The 16,266-nt window shown below is 52.1% G+C and overlaps 2 protein-coding genes and 1 long non-coding RNA gene across 4 annotated transcripts; 2 read left to right on the top strand and 1 right to left on the bottom strand.

Moving 5' to 3' along the window:
* The first annotated feature begins 1,711 nt into the window (after positions 1 to 1,711).
* Positions 1,712 to 4,273, top strand: HOXD9 (homeobox D9). The gene is made up of 2 exons (XM_019923101.3): positions 1,712 to 2,954; positions 3,299 to 4,273. The coding sequence occupies exons 1-2, from the start codon at positions 2,174 to 2,176 to the stop codon at positions 3,538 to 3,540; spliced, it is 1,023 nt and encodes a 340-aa protein (XP_019778660.2). The 5' UTR covers positions 1,712 to 2,173; the 3' UTR covers positions 3,541 to 4,273.
* Positions 4,274 to 9,291: 5,018 nt separating this feature from the next.
* Positions 9,292 to 12,096, top strand: HOXD8 (homeobox D8). Of its 2 annotated transcripts, none has more exons than XM_019923103.3 (2): positions 9,292 to 10,258; positions 10,630 to 12,096. In XM_019923103.3, exons 1-2 carry the CDS (start codon positions 9,715 to 9,717, stop codon positions 10,923 to 10,925), a joined length of 840 nt encoding a protein of 279 aa, XP_019778662.2. In that variant the 5' UTR covers positions 9,292 to 9,714; the 3' UTR covers positions 10,926 to 12,096. The 2 variants fall into 2 exon arrangements, with proteins under 2 accessions (XP_019778662.2, XP_019778663.2); XM_019923104.3 differs by having other exon boundaries at positions 9,305 to 10,258; positions 10,633 to 12,096.
* A 2,036-nt stretch (positions 12,097 to 14,132) lies between these two features.
* Positions 14,133 to 16,178, bottom strand: LOC117312968 (uncharacterized). The gene is made up of 2 exons (XR_004527410.2): positions 16,037 to 16,178; positions 14,133 to 14,395 (listed from the first exon to the last, which is right to left on the bottom strand). It is a non-coding gene; the product is annotated as an uncharacterized lncRNA (long non-coding RNA).
* Positions 16,179 to 16,266: the final 88 nt, after the last annotated feature.

Below are 16,266 nucleotides of genomic sequence, written 5' to 3'. Positions count from 1 at the left end.
CGAAGGGTGACCGAAAGAGAATTTACAGATAAATATGACTTCCCATGAAGTCCAATGTTCAAGCTACCACCATGGCTCAGAAAACTCCAGCCAGCTTTCACGTGTGTGTGTGTGTGTGTGTGTGTGTGTGTGTGTGTGTATAGATAGATAGATAGATTGCAGGATCCTCAGCCCAAGAGGGTCCAGATTTTAGTCTGGCCAGGGAGAAGAGAGGAGAGGCCTTGGGGGGATGATCTGACAGAGAATTCGTTACCCCATGTCGTACTGTGGTTTCAGAGGGTCTCCGATAGATTCAAGCAGCTTCACAAAACACGTCCTTTTCATTTGTCCCCTTTCTTAGGGGGTCTGAGCCTTAAAACCCTCATCCAAGTAGTATTTGGGAGACTCAGTATTTATTCAGAGTTTTAAACTTCCTCCCGAAAACGAAGAGTCTTTCCCAGTTCCAAGACAGAACCCTTTAGGGGAGCCATTTCCTAGGGTGGAAGAGGGATGGCTGCACATCAGTGCCAGGTTGGGAACACTGGAATAGATTTGCCCAGACCTCCATTGGTTAGGCAGAAGAGGAGGGCAATTTTAGCTTCTCAGTTTACCCCCCGCGATGTGGGGAGCACCATTCGTTGTTGACAGGGGGCCATGTCTTGGAGGAAAACCCGTGCTACAGGCAAAGGCAGCTCCTCTGGAATAAAATCAGAAAGCCATTGGCAAAGGCAATCGATTAGGCCAGAAATAGCCATTTCCCCCCTTCCTTTCCGGTGCTCGAGGTGGGCTGGGAGCCCAAGGGTGCGCTGGGCAACTTGTAGAGCGAGAAATATATCCTCCACCGCCGGCGGCCCGGCTGCTTTTGTCTCGGCTCCCAGCCGGGCTTCCGAGGCTCTGTACCATGGATTTGGGAGTGACAATGGGCATTTCCCTCAGATTCACGGCTGCCCAGCCTTACCTTTGGAGGCTTTAAAAAAAAAAAAAAAGAAAGAAAGAACAGAATTCCTAAGAGAGTAGCCCAAGGACCAAGCCATTTAAAAGACATATCCGGAATCCACTCAGAGGCCGTTAAGTGGGAACCATGGGAATCGGCCTGGCCCAGGGAGATGCTGGCCTCTTTGAGGCGAGTTGGGGGCAGGGGGCAGCGGGTGGGAGCGGGCCTGCTCTACAATCTGGGTTCTGCCCTATGGCGTGTTTTCTTCCAGGACCTTTCCAGAAGTCCCGAAGAAGACAAGGCACCCTGGCCGCCACTGTCCGCGCGGTGCCCACTGCCAGCTTGCGGACACTTCCGAGGGCAGACAGAGCCCGGGCGGTGGCCGCCGCCACGCCCAGCCCACGGGCCAGGCCGCCCCAGCTCACCCCTCGGGCCTCGGCGTGTGCTCAGCCTCACGTCGGGGGTGTGTGTGGCTGCGCGCGCGTGTGAGTGTGGTAGGGGGAGGGGGCCCTCCGAGCTGCTCCATCCGTCCGTTTTATTAGGGACACATTAATCTATAATCAAATACACCTCATAAAATTTTTATTGAAAGGCATAATATCATTACAGAGGTCTTCCACCTGTTTTAAACAACACGACAAGCTGTGAGAGAGCGTGTGTGTGGGTATGCATAGGGAGGGGTGGGTTTGGGTCGGGAGAGAGGCACGGGGAGAAGAACTCCCCTCTGGCGCTAGGGGGGCCGCCTCCGAAGGCCGTCCTGTCTCGGGCCGCACCAGCTCTGCGCTCCCCCCCTCCCCGGGCTACTCTGGGCTCTGCCAAGTGCTGGGTGCGCCCAGCACGCACGGCCGGTAGCTCGGAGCCGAGGCACTGGGGAGGCAGCACCAGCTCGGGACTGCAAGACCGAGTGCGGCCAGAAGTGGGGAACAAATAGTCCCCAGCGCCTCCTCCGGCCGCGATCGGGCGTGTGGTCCCAGCCGCCTCTGGGCTGGCCGAGTCAGGCCGGGCTGAGCCCGGCGCACGGGTCGGGACCCGCGGGCTCTAATTGCCGCGCTTATGTTGATGATTTTTTTTTTTTTAAATCACAGCAGCCCCCAGTTTAGCGGACTGATTTACTCCCGGTATTGGTAAATATGATCACGTGGGCCGCGCGACCAATGGTGGAGGCTGCAGCCTGCGAACTAGTCGGCGGCTCGGGCGCCGGCGGGGAGCGGCGCGGCGGCGGGCAGTGTAACCTTGGGTGGGAGCGCACGGCGCCTCAAAATGTCCTCCAGTGGCACCCTCAGCAACTACTACGTGGACTCGCTCATAGGCCATGAGGGCGACGAAGTGTTCGCCGCGCGCTTCGGACCTCCAGGGCCTGGCGCGCAGGGCAGGCCCGCAGGTGTGGCCGACAGCCCGGCCGCCGCCGCCGCCGAGTTTGCCTCGTGTAGTTTCGCCCCCAAATCGGCCGTGTTCTCCGCCTCGTGGTCCGCGGTGCCCGCCCAGGCCCCAGCGGCGGCGGCGATGAGCGGCCTCTACCACCCATACGTGACCCCGCCGCCCCTGGCCGCCGCCGCCTCCGAGCCCGGCCGCTACATGCGCTCCTGGATGGAGCCGCTGTCCGGCTTCCCGGGCGGTGCGGGCGGTGGCGGAGGCGACGGTGGCCCGGGCCCCGGTCCCAGCCCTGGCCCCAGCGGTCCACCCAACGGGCGCCACTACGGGATTAAGCCTGAAAATGGAGCGGCACCGACCGCCGCCACCACCACCTCCACCTCCACCTCCTCCTCCACTTCCTCGTCTTCCTCCTCCAAACGGACTGAGTGCTCCGCGGCCCGGGAGTCCCAGGGGAGCGGCGGCCCCGAGTTCTCGTGCAACTCGTTCCTACGGGACAAGGCGGCAGCAGTGGCTGGGGGAACCGGGCCCGGGGCGGGGATCGGGTCTGGGTCCGGGGCAGGCGGCTCATCGGAGCCCTCGGCTCGCAGCGACCACCCGAGCCCGGGCTGCCCGCTGAAGGAGGAGGAGAAGCAGCAGCCGCAGCCGCCGCAGCAGCAACTTGACCCAAGTAAGTGCAAAAGAAATTGCCCCCTGATTTATTGCTGAAACCTGTAAGGCTCGAATGTGCAAAACTGATAGTTTTACTAACCTATAAAAACGTCTAGACGCCTACCCTAGCCTAGGCGAGCAACACGCATCCATAAAAAAGCTTCCCATAACCACCTACCCTGGGCGCGCGGTTTGTACGGTAAACAGAGCGCGGGCATTAAGGCTTTTTATAATTCCCCCCAAGTTGTGAAAAGCAGCCATCCTTGGTGAAATTAATTTAACGACCTCTCTCCCCCACCCTGTCGTCTCTCCCTGCCTCCCCTCCGCCCCTCACTCCCCTTCTCCAAACACCCCTCTTCATAGACAACCCCGCAGCAAACTGGATCCACGCTCGCTCCACCCGGAAAAAGCGCTGTCCCTACACCAAATACCAGACGCTTGAGCTGGAGAAGGAATTCCTCTTCAACATGTACCTCACCCGGGACCGGCGCTATGAGGTGGCAAGGATTCTGAACCTCACAGAGAGACAGGTCAAAATCTGGTTCCAGAATCGTAGGATGAAAATGAAAAAGATGAGCAAGGAGAAATGCCCCAAAGGAGACTGACCCGGCGCGGCGCCGGTGGGACCACTCGGCTTTGCAGTGGCAGAGGGTTTTTGTGTGTGTGTGTGTGCTTGATTTCCAGAAGTTCTTCAGCGATTCGGACATTTCTCCCCACCCCGGCCTTTTTTTTTTTTTTTTTTTTTTTAGGTAGAAGTGACTGTGTGGTTGGTTTCTGTGAGGTATTTGGGGGACTGTATTTGCTCGCTTATGTGTTGGAGAAACCAAGTGGCTTTGGGGTGTTGCCCTATCCCGCTCCCCTGTTTCCTGTCCCTTTGGTTCCTTAGGAAATGCTATATTTTGTGAGTGCACGCCGGCTTGAGGAGCCCTCTCCTGTGTAAATGTCCCCTATGTTTCTGAAAAGTGCTGTAGTTTAGCCCCCAGCGCTGCTCAAGCAGGGGCCAAGCGCACCCCACTTCCGACAGCGAAGGCAGAGCGACGACAATGAGGAAGCCGGCCTAGGCTGAGCCCCGGCCGTGTTGCCCACCGGTTACGGAAGCCCACTTTCCTCAGGGAGCCCGCGGGCCCTCCACTGAGACCTGGAATGAGGCCGAGAGAGGAGCCCAGGGCCTCCGGTGGGTCGGGGGTTTCTTCTCAGGGCATTGGAGGAGCCACTCTCTCCCCGGGAGGGCTTGGCTCCAGTGGGCGGCCGCGGGTGTAGGCCCTCCCGGCTCCTGCCTGAGGACCAGTTGTAAATGTTACCGCTTCCTACCAATAAATGCTGACCTGATCAAATGGAGCTCAGACGCTGGCCCTGAACATTGTGTGCTTGCTTTCTCCGGCTCTCTGCAAAATGTCACCCTCATGGGACTTTTCCCTCATCCCTGGGAAGGAGACGCTGCTAAAAACCCGGGGCCCTTCCACCTGAGAGGTCTCTCTGATGTGCCTCTGAGTCTCCCTTTGGGTGGGCAGACCCAGCCTTGAGCCCGGCCCCTGGGGGCACTTGGCCGTCCTCCCCTGGCCGCCTAGCCTGCTTCCAGTGCCTCTGCGAACTCTGTGCCCTGGGCCCAGTGTCAGCCTTGCAGTAGTGCCAGCGGCCCCACGGGCTCCAGAAACCAGGCATCCTCTCACTGGGGCTTTGACATACCGTGCCCCACCTCTCCCTCTGCTCATGGAGTCGCAGCCATCGACATCATCTCCAAACCAGGGAGAGGCCAGTTCTGCACTCTGGGGCAACTCTTCCGGGTCCGCGGGGCTGGCTGGCTGGCTCCGGGAGGGCTGAGACGGGTAGACCGTGAGCTTCCGCTCCTCCGCACGGGAGCCCCAAAGTGACCTTAGCAGATCAAAATGGTCAAGGCTCTCCTCCGCAGCTATCCCCACCCCGCTGCCCCTCCCCCTACCCAGTTTCTGTGTTGTTAGCCCCCAGCTCGGCCCTCTGAGGGCCGCGTTCAGAGGCTAAAATGAAGGTCATTGTAAGTGAAGGATCGGGCCCAGCCCAGCCTTTGCAGGCCGGAGAGGCAGGCGCCGGGCGGCCTGGGCTGGGCGGAAGGCGGGGGCGATGGCAGAGTTTGGGGGGATCCGGCCGAAAGAGGGGACTTGAAGGAAAAGCAGAGGGGGGCTTGGAGGGAAACCCAAGGCCCAGATCCGGCAGAAGGTGCTGCGTACCCCCGCCCCTGCGACCAACCCGATACCTTGGGCTCTTTGAAAACAGGAAGAGACAAGGTGTCATAAAGCCATCGAGCCGGCGAGACGTCTGGAGGTAATGAGTTTACGACAAGCCCGGCGCTTCTCTTTGAAACCATCTCATTTTGATGTTTGTGTTTGTGGGAGGAAAGGAAAAATGCAGACAAAACTGGGTCTTAAAATCTGGACAATAAAATGTAAACAGGACTCTGTTGGACTAAGAAGGCAGGGGCTTGGGACCCCCGGATGAGGTGTGAGCACCTAGGGAATAAAAATGGAGGGCGGTAGGAAGGAGGAGACGATATATTTCTGATTTTTAAAATGGGTTGGGTATTAGAAGTAGCCGGTGGGTGGCTCTCAATAATATTTGACTATGGCCGCCTTCTAGCTTGTACTTTAAAAAAGAGAAAAATAGGCCTGTTATTTGGGGGTGGGAGAGTTAGTGATCTTGGGTCATTTACTTAGGCCGAGCGTCCCCCAGCCGCATGGTCGGCGGGAAAAGATGCAGTTACTTAAATGACGTTTCACAAAAATATCTGGCCCTCCACTGCAAACCTCGTAGCAGAAATATTGTTGGAAATTATATATATTTGCTTATAGAAAAATTAATCGTTACAGCTGAATTAGAGGAAAGAATTTTTGAAAATGAGAAAAAAAGATTAACCTCTCAGGAAACACCTAAACTGATTGAAGTCTTGGCTTTTAAAAAAAAACAGGTGGAATGCTTAGTCAATTCACTTCACTATGTGACTTTTGGTATAAATTTAATGTCTCATTTATTGTGCATAGAAGTTCCAGTGAACACCGCCCAACAGGGCCTTTTCAGACAGCCATTCAGAGATACAGCAAAAAGCTTTTAATTTGACTTCTATCCCCCCTCCATTGTCCAGTGAAATGGGCCTGAAGCATTAAAATTACAAAGTTAAAGTAGCAAATATTCACGATTTAATGCTAAGTGTAACGGCTTTAAAAGAAAAAAATTAACAAATGTAACTTCTATAATTTCTTAGTTTTTGAAGTCCCTGGCTCCATTGGGGAAAAAAACAGGCCTGTTGCAGTTGTAATTTTTAAAAATCTAGCCCATCCTATAATTGTGGGCGATTACAGAATGGGGACTTACTGTGTCTGGCAAAAGAAGGGCTGGAAGCTTTTGAAAAAGACACTACTGGCAGCTCTTGGGAGCCCAAATATCTTTGGCATTCAGGAGCCCCTGTTTGCTGCACTTGACTCGTCGACAAAGGGATGAAGCATTATTAGTGTCAGTGATCCAAGCCCCAGTCAAACTAAAGAACAAGATTGGAAATGGTTTGTGTCGAATAAAGAGAAGTTAAGCTCCGTCGGCTAGAGATGGCATTTGGCCACTAGAGAGCGCCGTTGCTCCACTTTGTGATAGTAAAGCTGGAGTTGCGGCGGAAGGTTTTGATTAAAGATACTTACAATCTTATTTTAAATTCCAAATTAGGATAAATTTAAGCAAAAAGAAGCAATGTGCACTGTTAAATTCTCCGGAAGGGTTTGTTACTTATAAAATTTTGGCTTAGGATTTCAGAAAATTTGGACTACGGCACAGCTGAAACTATAAAACGTTATGGTAAGTCAATGCATTGTATCAGAACAGAAATGTGTAAAAGCATACATCTTTATTTACGAAGTTAATCGCACTCTCTTCCCATTCAGATTATAAACAGAATGCTTGAAGGAAAAAACAAAAAACTAAGTGTTTTGTCCCAGGAGGAAATGTTGTGTTATCATGTTTTCTTAATTAGGCCAGAATGCGTAGAAATGAATTTTGTAGTGTTTCTTTTTCGCTCCCCGCCCTCCCGCCCCAGGAATCACAAAGTTCTAGAAGGTGCCTTGTATTATTGAGATCTAGGCTCGTTCTTCTTTTTCCCCCATTCCATTCCAAAACCCACTATCGAGGGTTTAGACACGCACACGCACACACGCCAAACAGTGAAATAAAAAGGCACAATTGCATTCCAAGGCTTTATTGAAAATAATACTCTTTTAATTGGGTACTTGCAAGGTTGGAGTACAAATCGTTAACTGTCAGAATCAGTTCGTTCGCCTTCGGATTTAAAGGAAATTTTACCTGGCGATAACTGGCAGAAAACAACAACAAGAAACCCTTACCCGTCACCATGCCTCCAACAAAAGCCTCCTTGCACTCCCTGCTAATTTAAAAGTTAAACAAAGCATGCCTTTATCATTTGATTCATTAGAAATCCGTTTACCTTAACCATTTTCAGCTATTCCCTGTAGAAACAATTGAGTCTTAAACGTTATCTTGTTATGCCTTTCCATCTCGACCTTATTTTCTCCATTTGCAAAATATGATATTCAGTCCACTCGGACTGACCTCAGCTCACTCACAAGCTGGGCCACCCCACAAGGAGAGAGGGGTAGTTGAAATCACTCGCCTGCTGCACCTTTGGGAGCCGTCTGGGGGTTCTAGACGTTCGCATTTGGCGTGAAAAGCCGGGGAGGTGTGTTTTAGCTTTAGCTGGAGCTTCCTCGGTGGGCTCGGGAGTGTTTCTGAGGTCGGTTCCCAAGGCCGGTGGGCCTGCCGCCCTCAACAACAATGGATCATCCCAAGGAAAAGGGTCACCCAAAGAACCCACGAAAAAGGCAGAATAGGCAAAGGAAAACGCACTCAAATGTAGAGACCTATTACATTTATTGGACATGAAAATGGGAGGGGGGAGTGGGAGATGTGGAGAAGAGAAGGTGAACGGTGATGTAACGCCAAGCGGCTTCAAAGCGAGTTTCTAAAATCAGGAATATTTTGCCGATTCACACTCGATTTCCCCACATGACACGGGACGTTCCTCTTCCTCATCGCTCATAAGCTAGAGCGAGCTCTCTCTTTTTTTTTCTTTTGGAAAGATCGGTAACTTTTAAAGCTGAGCCCGGCACCCGCTCTCGGCGGTAACTTCACCGGCTTGTTGGATGAACTAGAATCGTCAGAAGACGCGCGCCGCCTGCAGCTGCTTGGAACCGGCGCGATCCGAACGCCGGCCCGGAGGCTCCTTGGGGGGACTCGCGGGCGTCGGTCCCCCGTGCTCCGCCCGGGGCCACCGCCTGCCCAGGTCCGCTCCGCGCAGGGGCTGAGACCCGGGAGTCGTGCGTCTCGCCCGAGGAAATACCACCCACCTCAGCGTGAGTCCTCCCTTCCCGCCTTGGAACATTTCTGTCTGCTTTTCTATTTACTCCCTCAGCAATGCTAATGTTCCCCCCCCCCCGCCCCGCCACATTCTTCAGCCTCCCCCCTGCGCCTGGTACTGACGTCTATCGAGGGTGAAATGATGGAAACTATATTCATGGGCATGATTTCCATTAAATATCAATTAACCTGGGAGCCTCAGCCAGGCGTGCAGTGCTTCAAGGGTAAATGTACATCTCATTTCCACAAGGCCCGCTCGGCTGGAAAAGAAGGGCTTAGATTCGCTTTGATAATGCAAGGTATTGGGGTCACCCTTGTGGCCTTTAATCAAATTACTTGGATAGGACCTAACGCAAATGTTCGGTCCGGATCTTCTACACGGCTTGCCCTCGCTCCCTGGGCTGCGCCCGCGTGTCCAAAGGCGCAAAAGCCACAGCCAGCCTCTGAAGGGCTGCTACAGGGGACCGGGGAGGGAGTCATTTGCTCCACAGCCTCCTGGGAGTGTCCTCCCTGCCTCCCTCCCCGCCAAGTGTAAGGCTGTGCTGCGCCCCCGCCCCGCCGGCCGTGGCTCGCATTCCCTCGGCCCCCGGGGGCACGGCGAGCCCTTGGCAGTGCGGCTTTATGGGCCCCCTTTAAGGCCGGCGGAGGCATCTCCCAGCCACTGTGAGGCGTCCATCGTGTGCAACAGTGTCGCCTCCTCACGGATCCCTCCGCGCGGTTATCTCGCGTCCATCTCGCTCCGTCTCTGAGCAGTGGCTTGGTGCGAAAATGCCTCGCCGGGGCGCACCGGGGTGGCAGCCTCGGCAGCGGCGGCGAGAGCGGTGGGAGGGGGCTGCGGGGGGGGGCGAGGTGAGAGGTGGCGGCGGGCAGAGGGTGTTTTTTTCCTTTTCCCTCCAGAGCGGGGGTTTGTAAACCGAAGCCAAAGAGTGTCCCCGTGGGCCGGGCGTACTTTTTTTCTTGTCCGGTGCGCTCCTGCAGGGCCGCCTGGTGCCTGAGAGGAAACAGTGGAGGCAGCGGGGCAGGTCACCCGGGGCGTCGGCGATTTTATTGAGCCCGAGCCGGCGCGCGCCGGGAGAGGCCGGGCGGGCGGTGGAACGCGGGGACTGGGTGAGGCCCCGCGACCCGCCAGGGAGGCGGCGCGAGGTAGAGGCGGCGGGCGCGAGAGCGGAGCATGAGCGCCCAGTAGCCGAGGCCCCGCAGCTACCCGGCCTCAGAGGCGACGCGAGGGCGGGCGGGTGGCAGCAGCAACGTAGCCCGGCGGCCCCAGCGGCGCCAGCAGCCGCCCCAGAGGCCCCCGCGGCAGTGCGGTCGCGCTGAGGCGCGTTCCCTGCCTGCTCCGCGCCGCCCGCCCGCCCGGGGCCGCCCTTCCTCGGCCCCCGGCCGCCGCCGCCCCGATGAGCTCGTACTTCGTGAACCCGCTGTACTCCAAGTACAAGGCGGCGGGCGAGGCCATCAATCCCACTTACTACGACTGTCACTTCGCGCCAGAGGTCGGCGGCCGCCACGCCGCCGCCGCCGCCGCCTTGCAGCTCTATGGCAACAGCGCCGCCGGCTTCCCGCACGCGCCCCCGCAGGCGCACGCGCACCCGCACCCGTCGCCGCCGCCTGCCGGGCCGGCTTGCGGTGGTGGGGGCGGCCCCGGTCCCGGCCAGGAGTACTTCCACCCCGGAGGGGGCAGCCCGGCCGCAGCCTACCAGGCCGCCCCCCCTCCGCCGCCGCCGCCTCCCCCCTGCGGCGGGATTGCCTGTCACCGGGAGCCCGCGAAGTTTTACGGATACGATAACTTACAGAGACAGCCGATTTTTACGACCCAGCAAGAGGCCGAGCTGGTACAATATCCTGACTGTAAATCGTCCAGTGGTAATATTGGCGAGGACCCAGACCACTTAAATCAGAGCTCGTCTCCTTCTCAAATGTTTCCCTGGATGAGACCACAAGGTTGGGATGCTTTTTTTTTTTTAAGCGGGCAGAGGGGGAGAAATCTGCTTTCATCTCACGTTCTAGCTTTAAAACTCCCTTTTCCTCTCCTTCTCCTTTTCCTTTTTGTGTAGCTTACAGTGACTCTTATAAAGTAAGATAAACTTTTTTATTTTAAGTGGAAACCATGTAAAGACGATGGGGACAGAATGATTGCGAAGACGTTTTCTCTGCCCCTCTTGACTGCCCATCCTATATATATATCAGACCTAAGGAGAGTTGTGTATATTTCACTCCTTAGACCCGTTCCAGAAACCTTCAGCAACCTGCAGATGCACCATTACATTTTTAAAACATTTATTTTCCTTTTTTTTTCTGTTTGTTTTAATCAGCAGCTCCTGGTAGACGAAGAGGAAGACAAACCTACAGTCGATTCCAAACCCTAGAGCTGGAAAAGGAATTCCTTTTTAACCCTTATCTGACCAGGAAGAGAAGAATCGAGGTTTCCCACGCCTTGGCCCTCACCGAGAGACAGGTAAAAATCTGGTTCCAGAACAGGAGAATGAAATGGAAAAAGGAGAACAACAAGGACAAATTCCCGGTTTCCCGACAGGAGGTGAAGGATGGGGAAACCAAAAAGGAAGCCCAAGAGCTGGAGGAAGACCGAGCCGAAGGCCCAACAAATTAACTTCCACCTTTAAAATTTTACCGCAGATTATTGAAACTAATGATCAGCATATGCTGGTGAACACCACCTATTTTCTTTGTTGGAAAGGACTTTACCTGTATTTCAAGCTACCTTCATGTCACTGCTCTTGAGGTTTCTGCGCTTTGAGAGGGATTTGGGTGTTTAAAAAAAGTTTCTAGTGTCGTACAGGAACAGCCCTTGAGCTGTCCTATGTAAGAGTAATTTGATTCTGACCTTGTAGCTGTATTTTTATAATGGTAGTTTTTAATGGCTGAGCTGGTGATTTTGCCTCAACAACGTAAACTTCCTAATGTTTAGCACTAAATAATTGAATATAAAATGCTTTATTAATCAAACAAGTGCACTTGAACATTTTAAATTTTTTCTTTATGGTGAGTAAATTAAAAGAAGTCTATTAATTTTTTTAAAAAAATTATGCCTGCAGAATATTTACTTTATATTATTTGATTAAAATGTATTATTTATATTTTTCTTTCTACTTTTATAATGAATGGTTCGGGTGCCTTTTGTTTACTCCTAAAAGGTTTCTTTGAGTATTTTGTAAATGTAATATCTCTGGGAAAAAGTCTGGGCCAAATATTCAAAAAGCACATGTTAGCTGAAGAGTGTAATGTGTAGTCCTGGCTCTGCAGCTTCCTTAAACTTGGGGAAAATGTTGGGCCAGTGACAGACGTTTCAGGACAATGTCAAAGTTGACATTTAATCATTTTTCTATAGTTTATACAAATTATGGCAATTTAATCATCTAGAGTGAATGAATACTTGAAAAGCCAATTATAACATTTTCACTCATATACTTTTTACTTTGGCAAGTCGCCTTGTGGAACGCCTCTTGTTTCTGAACTTGCTTTCGTTTTGAACTGTGCTTGGTATTGCCTGAAATTGCTAGGTCTCTGTGCTGTGGCCGCCGCTGTGATTCCGTTTTTTTGAGGAGGTGCCATATTTATTTGTATTCCCTTCGCTCTGTTTGCACGCCCATTGTGAGCCAACTTGCTGTGCACGTCTCAGATGTCGGTTGGTACGTCCTCTGCTGTTCTCCAGGTTGGCCTCACCTATTTGAAACAATCCTTGAGAGCAAACGCAGAAAAATCCGAGTGTAAACAACCGCTGCAGAACATAGCTAGCTCTTTAATAAAAGAAATGAATCTTTTTCTAGAGCTAGTGTCTTTGAGCGCCGTCAATAACCCTTTTCCTGAGTCAGGAACAATCGCCTGGGCTCACGTGAAGGCAACATCCTGCTAAAGCGTCTACTTGATTTTTTAAAAGGGGGGGGGTATGTGCACCCTTGCTGTAAAAATAAATAAATCAGTGCAAGGAGGGGGGCCTCTCTTTCATTCCAGAGAGAGCTGGCCAGGCTATCCCAGCTTCATCTTGCTCTAAATAACCTTGATAAGATACTTGGAAAGCTTTGAACTTCGCAAAGGACTGGAGTCATAGGTCCAGTGGGGAACAATCCGGAGTCCAGGTTACACCACAGCTTATTCCACTGAGCTGGCGCTGATGCTGGGGTTTGGGATCTGTTATTAACAAGATACCCATTTTCTATTTGAGGCTGCTCCTACAGCTGCCATTTTATGAGGGAAGAGGAGGGGGAAGAGGGGCGGGAGGGAAGAGGAGAAATTCAAGTAAACTAACATTTCTCCCCCCAAAAGGAAAAGCACCTTTATCAGGTAGGCATTGAAGAATTCTCTTCTTTTTCTAGATGCCTGTGTATTTTTAAAGAGGTACATTTTAATATCCAGAGTGGCTTTTATTGCACAGTTAAGAAACTGGAATCCTATAGTTTTAGGCCTGTATCACCCCCTCAGGCGTTGGTGAGCTGTCTGCCTGCTGTTTCAAGGACCAGGGAGATGTTGGCACTGGTTCGGCAAGAGGCGAAGCACCACCTGGCTTTCTATCCAGGGAAGAGGCCATGGCTGTGGCATTCGCTGACCTGAGCCAGGAAAGACAATTTTAAATCAAGGGTGTTGCACGAGAGGAGACAGCTGCAAACGTGCATGCTGCATTTGGAAACATTTTGCTCTGTGTGTTGCCTGAGACTCTGCTGTTGACTGGTTTAGAGCAAGTATACCAAGTGCCTGAAAGCATGGCTAGGGAACAGCCTGGCTGGGGAGAGGGTGGGAGTAAGCTGGCTAGAGACTGGTGCTGGCTGAGCTCCAGCTGCCCTCCATTTAAGGGACTCCTCTATTAGCAAAATTCGCTCTCTCCTACACAACAATGCTCCCCCCAAATCATTCTTAGAGCCATCGATATGGGCAAGACTCTCTGTATGGTGTGGGACCTGGTGCATGGATATATGTGGAAATCAGTGAAGGAAGGGAGGTAAAAATGTTCTTATTTCCTCTCCACTTTGTGCTCCTCTGAAAGTGTTGTACCTTCTGGCCTCATCGGCCCCCTAACCCATGATAAACTCATAGCTCATGTACGGAAAAAGGCTGTTGCATAATTAGTACATTTGAGCGTATTTGTACATTTACAAATTTGGTATTTTTGGTATATATTTGGTGTATTTGTACATATACGTAGATTAGTCATGTGTAGAAAGTGTTGGTAATAAATGTAGGTATATATGCTTCCTTTTGTAGCTAGGAAAAGCATAGATTTGTCTCCAAATAAAGAGCTTGTGGAATTACAAATCACACACACTCACCACCTTCTTTCTTCCAGTGGCTAGAAACCCCCATCACAGTGTTTCATGCAGACAACTCGCAATGACGAGTGCAGGAGATGCCCTTCTAATTGGCTCAAACCTGAAAACATCCGAGGGTTTGCCGCAATAAGCAAACCAACATTTTTGCTGCAGCAATTTGCATAAACCTTCAGAGAACCCTTTGCAAACAGCCGACACTCTGGTGCTCTGGACTGCTTATAGAGTCTGCTTAGAGAGGTTTGTAAACCGTTGACAGAAAGATCGGACCCTCCAATGTTAACACTGGATGAAAAAACCAAGAGTCCGAAGTGATTTAGGTTCTCTGTTTGTGTGGACCAGAAACACACAAAAGAGGGTGTGGGTCTCAATGGTTCCTAGAGAAAAGTCAGTTCAGGGGCTCCCATTTTGTGAGATTCCACAAAGCCCAGCACATGGCTTACAGGCTGCACAGTGGGGAGAAGTGCAAATATGGCTTCTTTTTAAAAAATGCGGAGTCTTTTCCCAGCCCTCCTTCCCTCAGCCGAAAAGGAGGGTCATAAAGCTCTGCCTTTATTTGGGTAGAGGAAAATTGACAATTGAAGTAATTTCTCAGAATATTTCAGAATTGAACAAGCTCTGTTCAGTTCCACACATACAGACCAGTGTAAAGTGCTCTAGCTTGGGAGGGTCCAACAACGTGCTTGATTTTCCTGTATAATTAAAAATATTGTTTAATTATTCTTCAGTGCAGAAGGTGTTGCTATTTCACGACCAAACCTCTGTCCTCTGCTTCCCCAGTGTTTGCTGAATCCTCGAGCATCTGGTGGTGAACAGGGGAAGAGAGAAAACATTTTAATGGACCCTGGCTGCTGCTATGGTTACCTCCAGAAAAGTTGGAGCCCACTGACTTTTTCTAGAAAGAATATGACTTTTGCTGACACGTGGCAACAGAAGTACTTTAATCAAAAACATCCAAGGTCATCGGAGCTTTTTCAAGGGATACAAATGGCCTGCTCCAGAGGGTGCTGCGTGCTTCCTGCTTAAGTCCACGTCCACTTAGGTACTTACTGGGTGTGAGGATGTTAATAGAGAACTTTCAAATAGACATCCAATGCAAATGTTTATAAACGTATTACTAGAAATCCAAAGACAGTGTCCTTGAAAGGATGGGGGGTGAGAGGTTACCTCTTAACAGGCAGGTTCTAAAGCCTGATGGCCATGCCCATGCATTAATGATGAGGGGAGCCAGCCAAGGACATTTACTTTCATCTGGGGTTCACTGGGGCAGCTTCCATGAGAAGTGCAAAGGGAATGTGACTCCTGCCTTTGAAGAAGAAGGACTATTTTTTTTCAAGCCTGAAACTGGGGAGTTGCTTTTTTCCTAAACAAATGGAGCCCCTCTCCTCTTCAATGTTGCATTGACCAGGCTTTTCAGCGGACAAACATTTGGGGGGCAAGGGAAGAGGGGCTACAATTAATTCCATATAAATGAGAATTGCACTTAGGGGAGACTTAAACAAGGGGTTTCAGAGGGAATCCAAAAATATTGCCTTTCCTCTAACCCAGGACTGTTCAGGAAGATGTTTCTGCTGAGAAAAAGAATAGGCATTGGGGGTTCAAACTATTATTTTGGAGAAGTTGACAAGTACATAAAACCATGTCCAGCCTTTGAGCTGGTTGGCAATTCTACCGCAGAAACTGGAAGAAATGGGAGGGACCCCAATTTATGTAGGAGAGGGTCGGTGTGGGGAGAGCACATTTTCTTGGCCTGCAGAGCCCAGGTTTTCTGCGCAAGGTCAGACGGGCTGGCTTGCCTGGAGATGAGAGGGGCAAAAACCGAAAGTGCTTGTCTCCTCTTTCAGAGCGGCCTTTTGGTGAGGTAAGGGGAGGGGAAACCAAGTGAGGGGAGAGTTGGAGGGGTGACCGCCAGGATCACCTCCCCAAGTGAGCGCGGGGGGCAGCACACCGCACTCATTCTCCCTGTAACACAGCGCCCAATGAGCAGAGGTCTCAAGCCAAACCACCAAAAAAAAATAAAAAGAAAAGAATTCCTAGAAAAAGGAACCGTGAAGGCAAGAAAGGCAGAGAGAGCAGTGGAGAGGGACTTAGAGGAAGAAAGAGGAGAGGAGGGAGGGAGGGAGGGAGGAAGAGGAGGAGGAGGAGGAGGGGGAGGAAGGAGAGGAGAAAAACAGAAGAGGGAAGACGAGAGAGAAAGAGAGGAAAAACATGGCGCTTGCGAGCTGTATGTGCAAAATCCGCAAGGAATTGCAGTAAATTCCTTTTTGTTTGAAGAAAATTTACAACTTGGTAATAGACCTTTTTATGACCTATTTGCGGTCGTCATTGGCTGCGGCTGGTCATGTGCAGGCTCCGCTCGCCTTCACGGCCTTTTCCCTGATTTCCCAGGCGAATTTCCCCCCACATTCTGCCTTCCTAGAGCCTCACCCCCTCTTTTTCTAACCTTTGTCTCCGCAGAGGTGGGCTCCAGTCGCCGGCTGCGGGATTGCGGGGTCCGCGGCGGTCTCGGCTCCCGCCCGGCGCCCAACTTGGCCCCGCCGCTCCTTCGCCCCGGTCGCGCCGCTGCCGCCCCCGGAGCCGGTGGGGAGCCCGGCAGGCGGGAGAGCCCGGAAGGAATCCGGGGCGCCGAGGCCCCGGCCGGCGCCGACACCGCCCGCAGGGAGCAGCCGGCCT

This window comes from Tursiops truncatus, chromosome 7 (assembly GCF_011762595.2).
Source record: "Tursiops truncatus isolate mTurTru1 chromosome 7, mTurTru1.mat.Y, whole genome shotgun sequence".
Taxonomy (NCBI): Eukaryota; Metazoa; Chordata; class Mammalia; order Artiodactyla; family Delphinidae; genus Tursiops; species Tursiops truncatus.
Note: the sequence above shows the minus strand (reverse complement) of the source record. Positions and strands in the feature narration are given on the sequence as shown.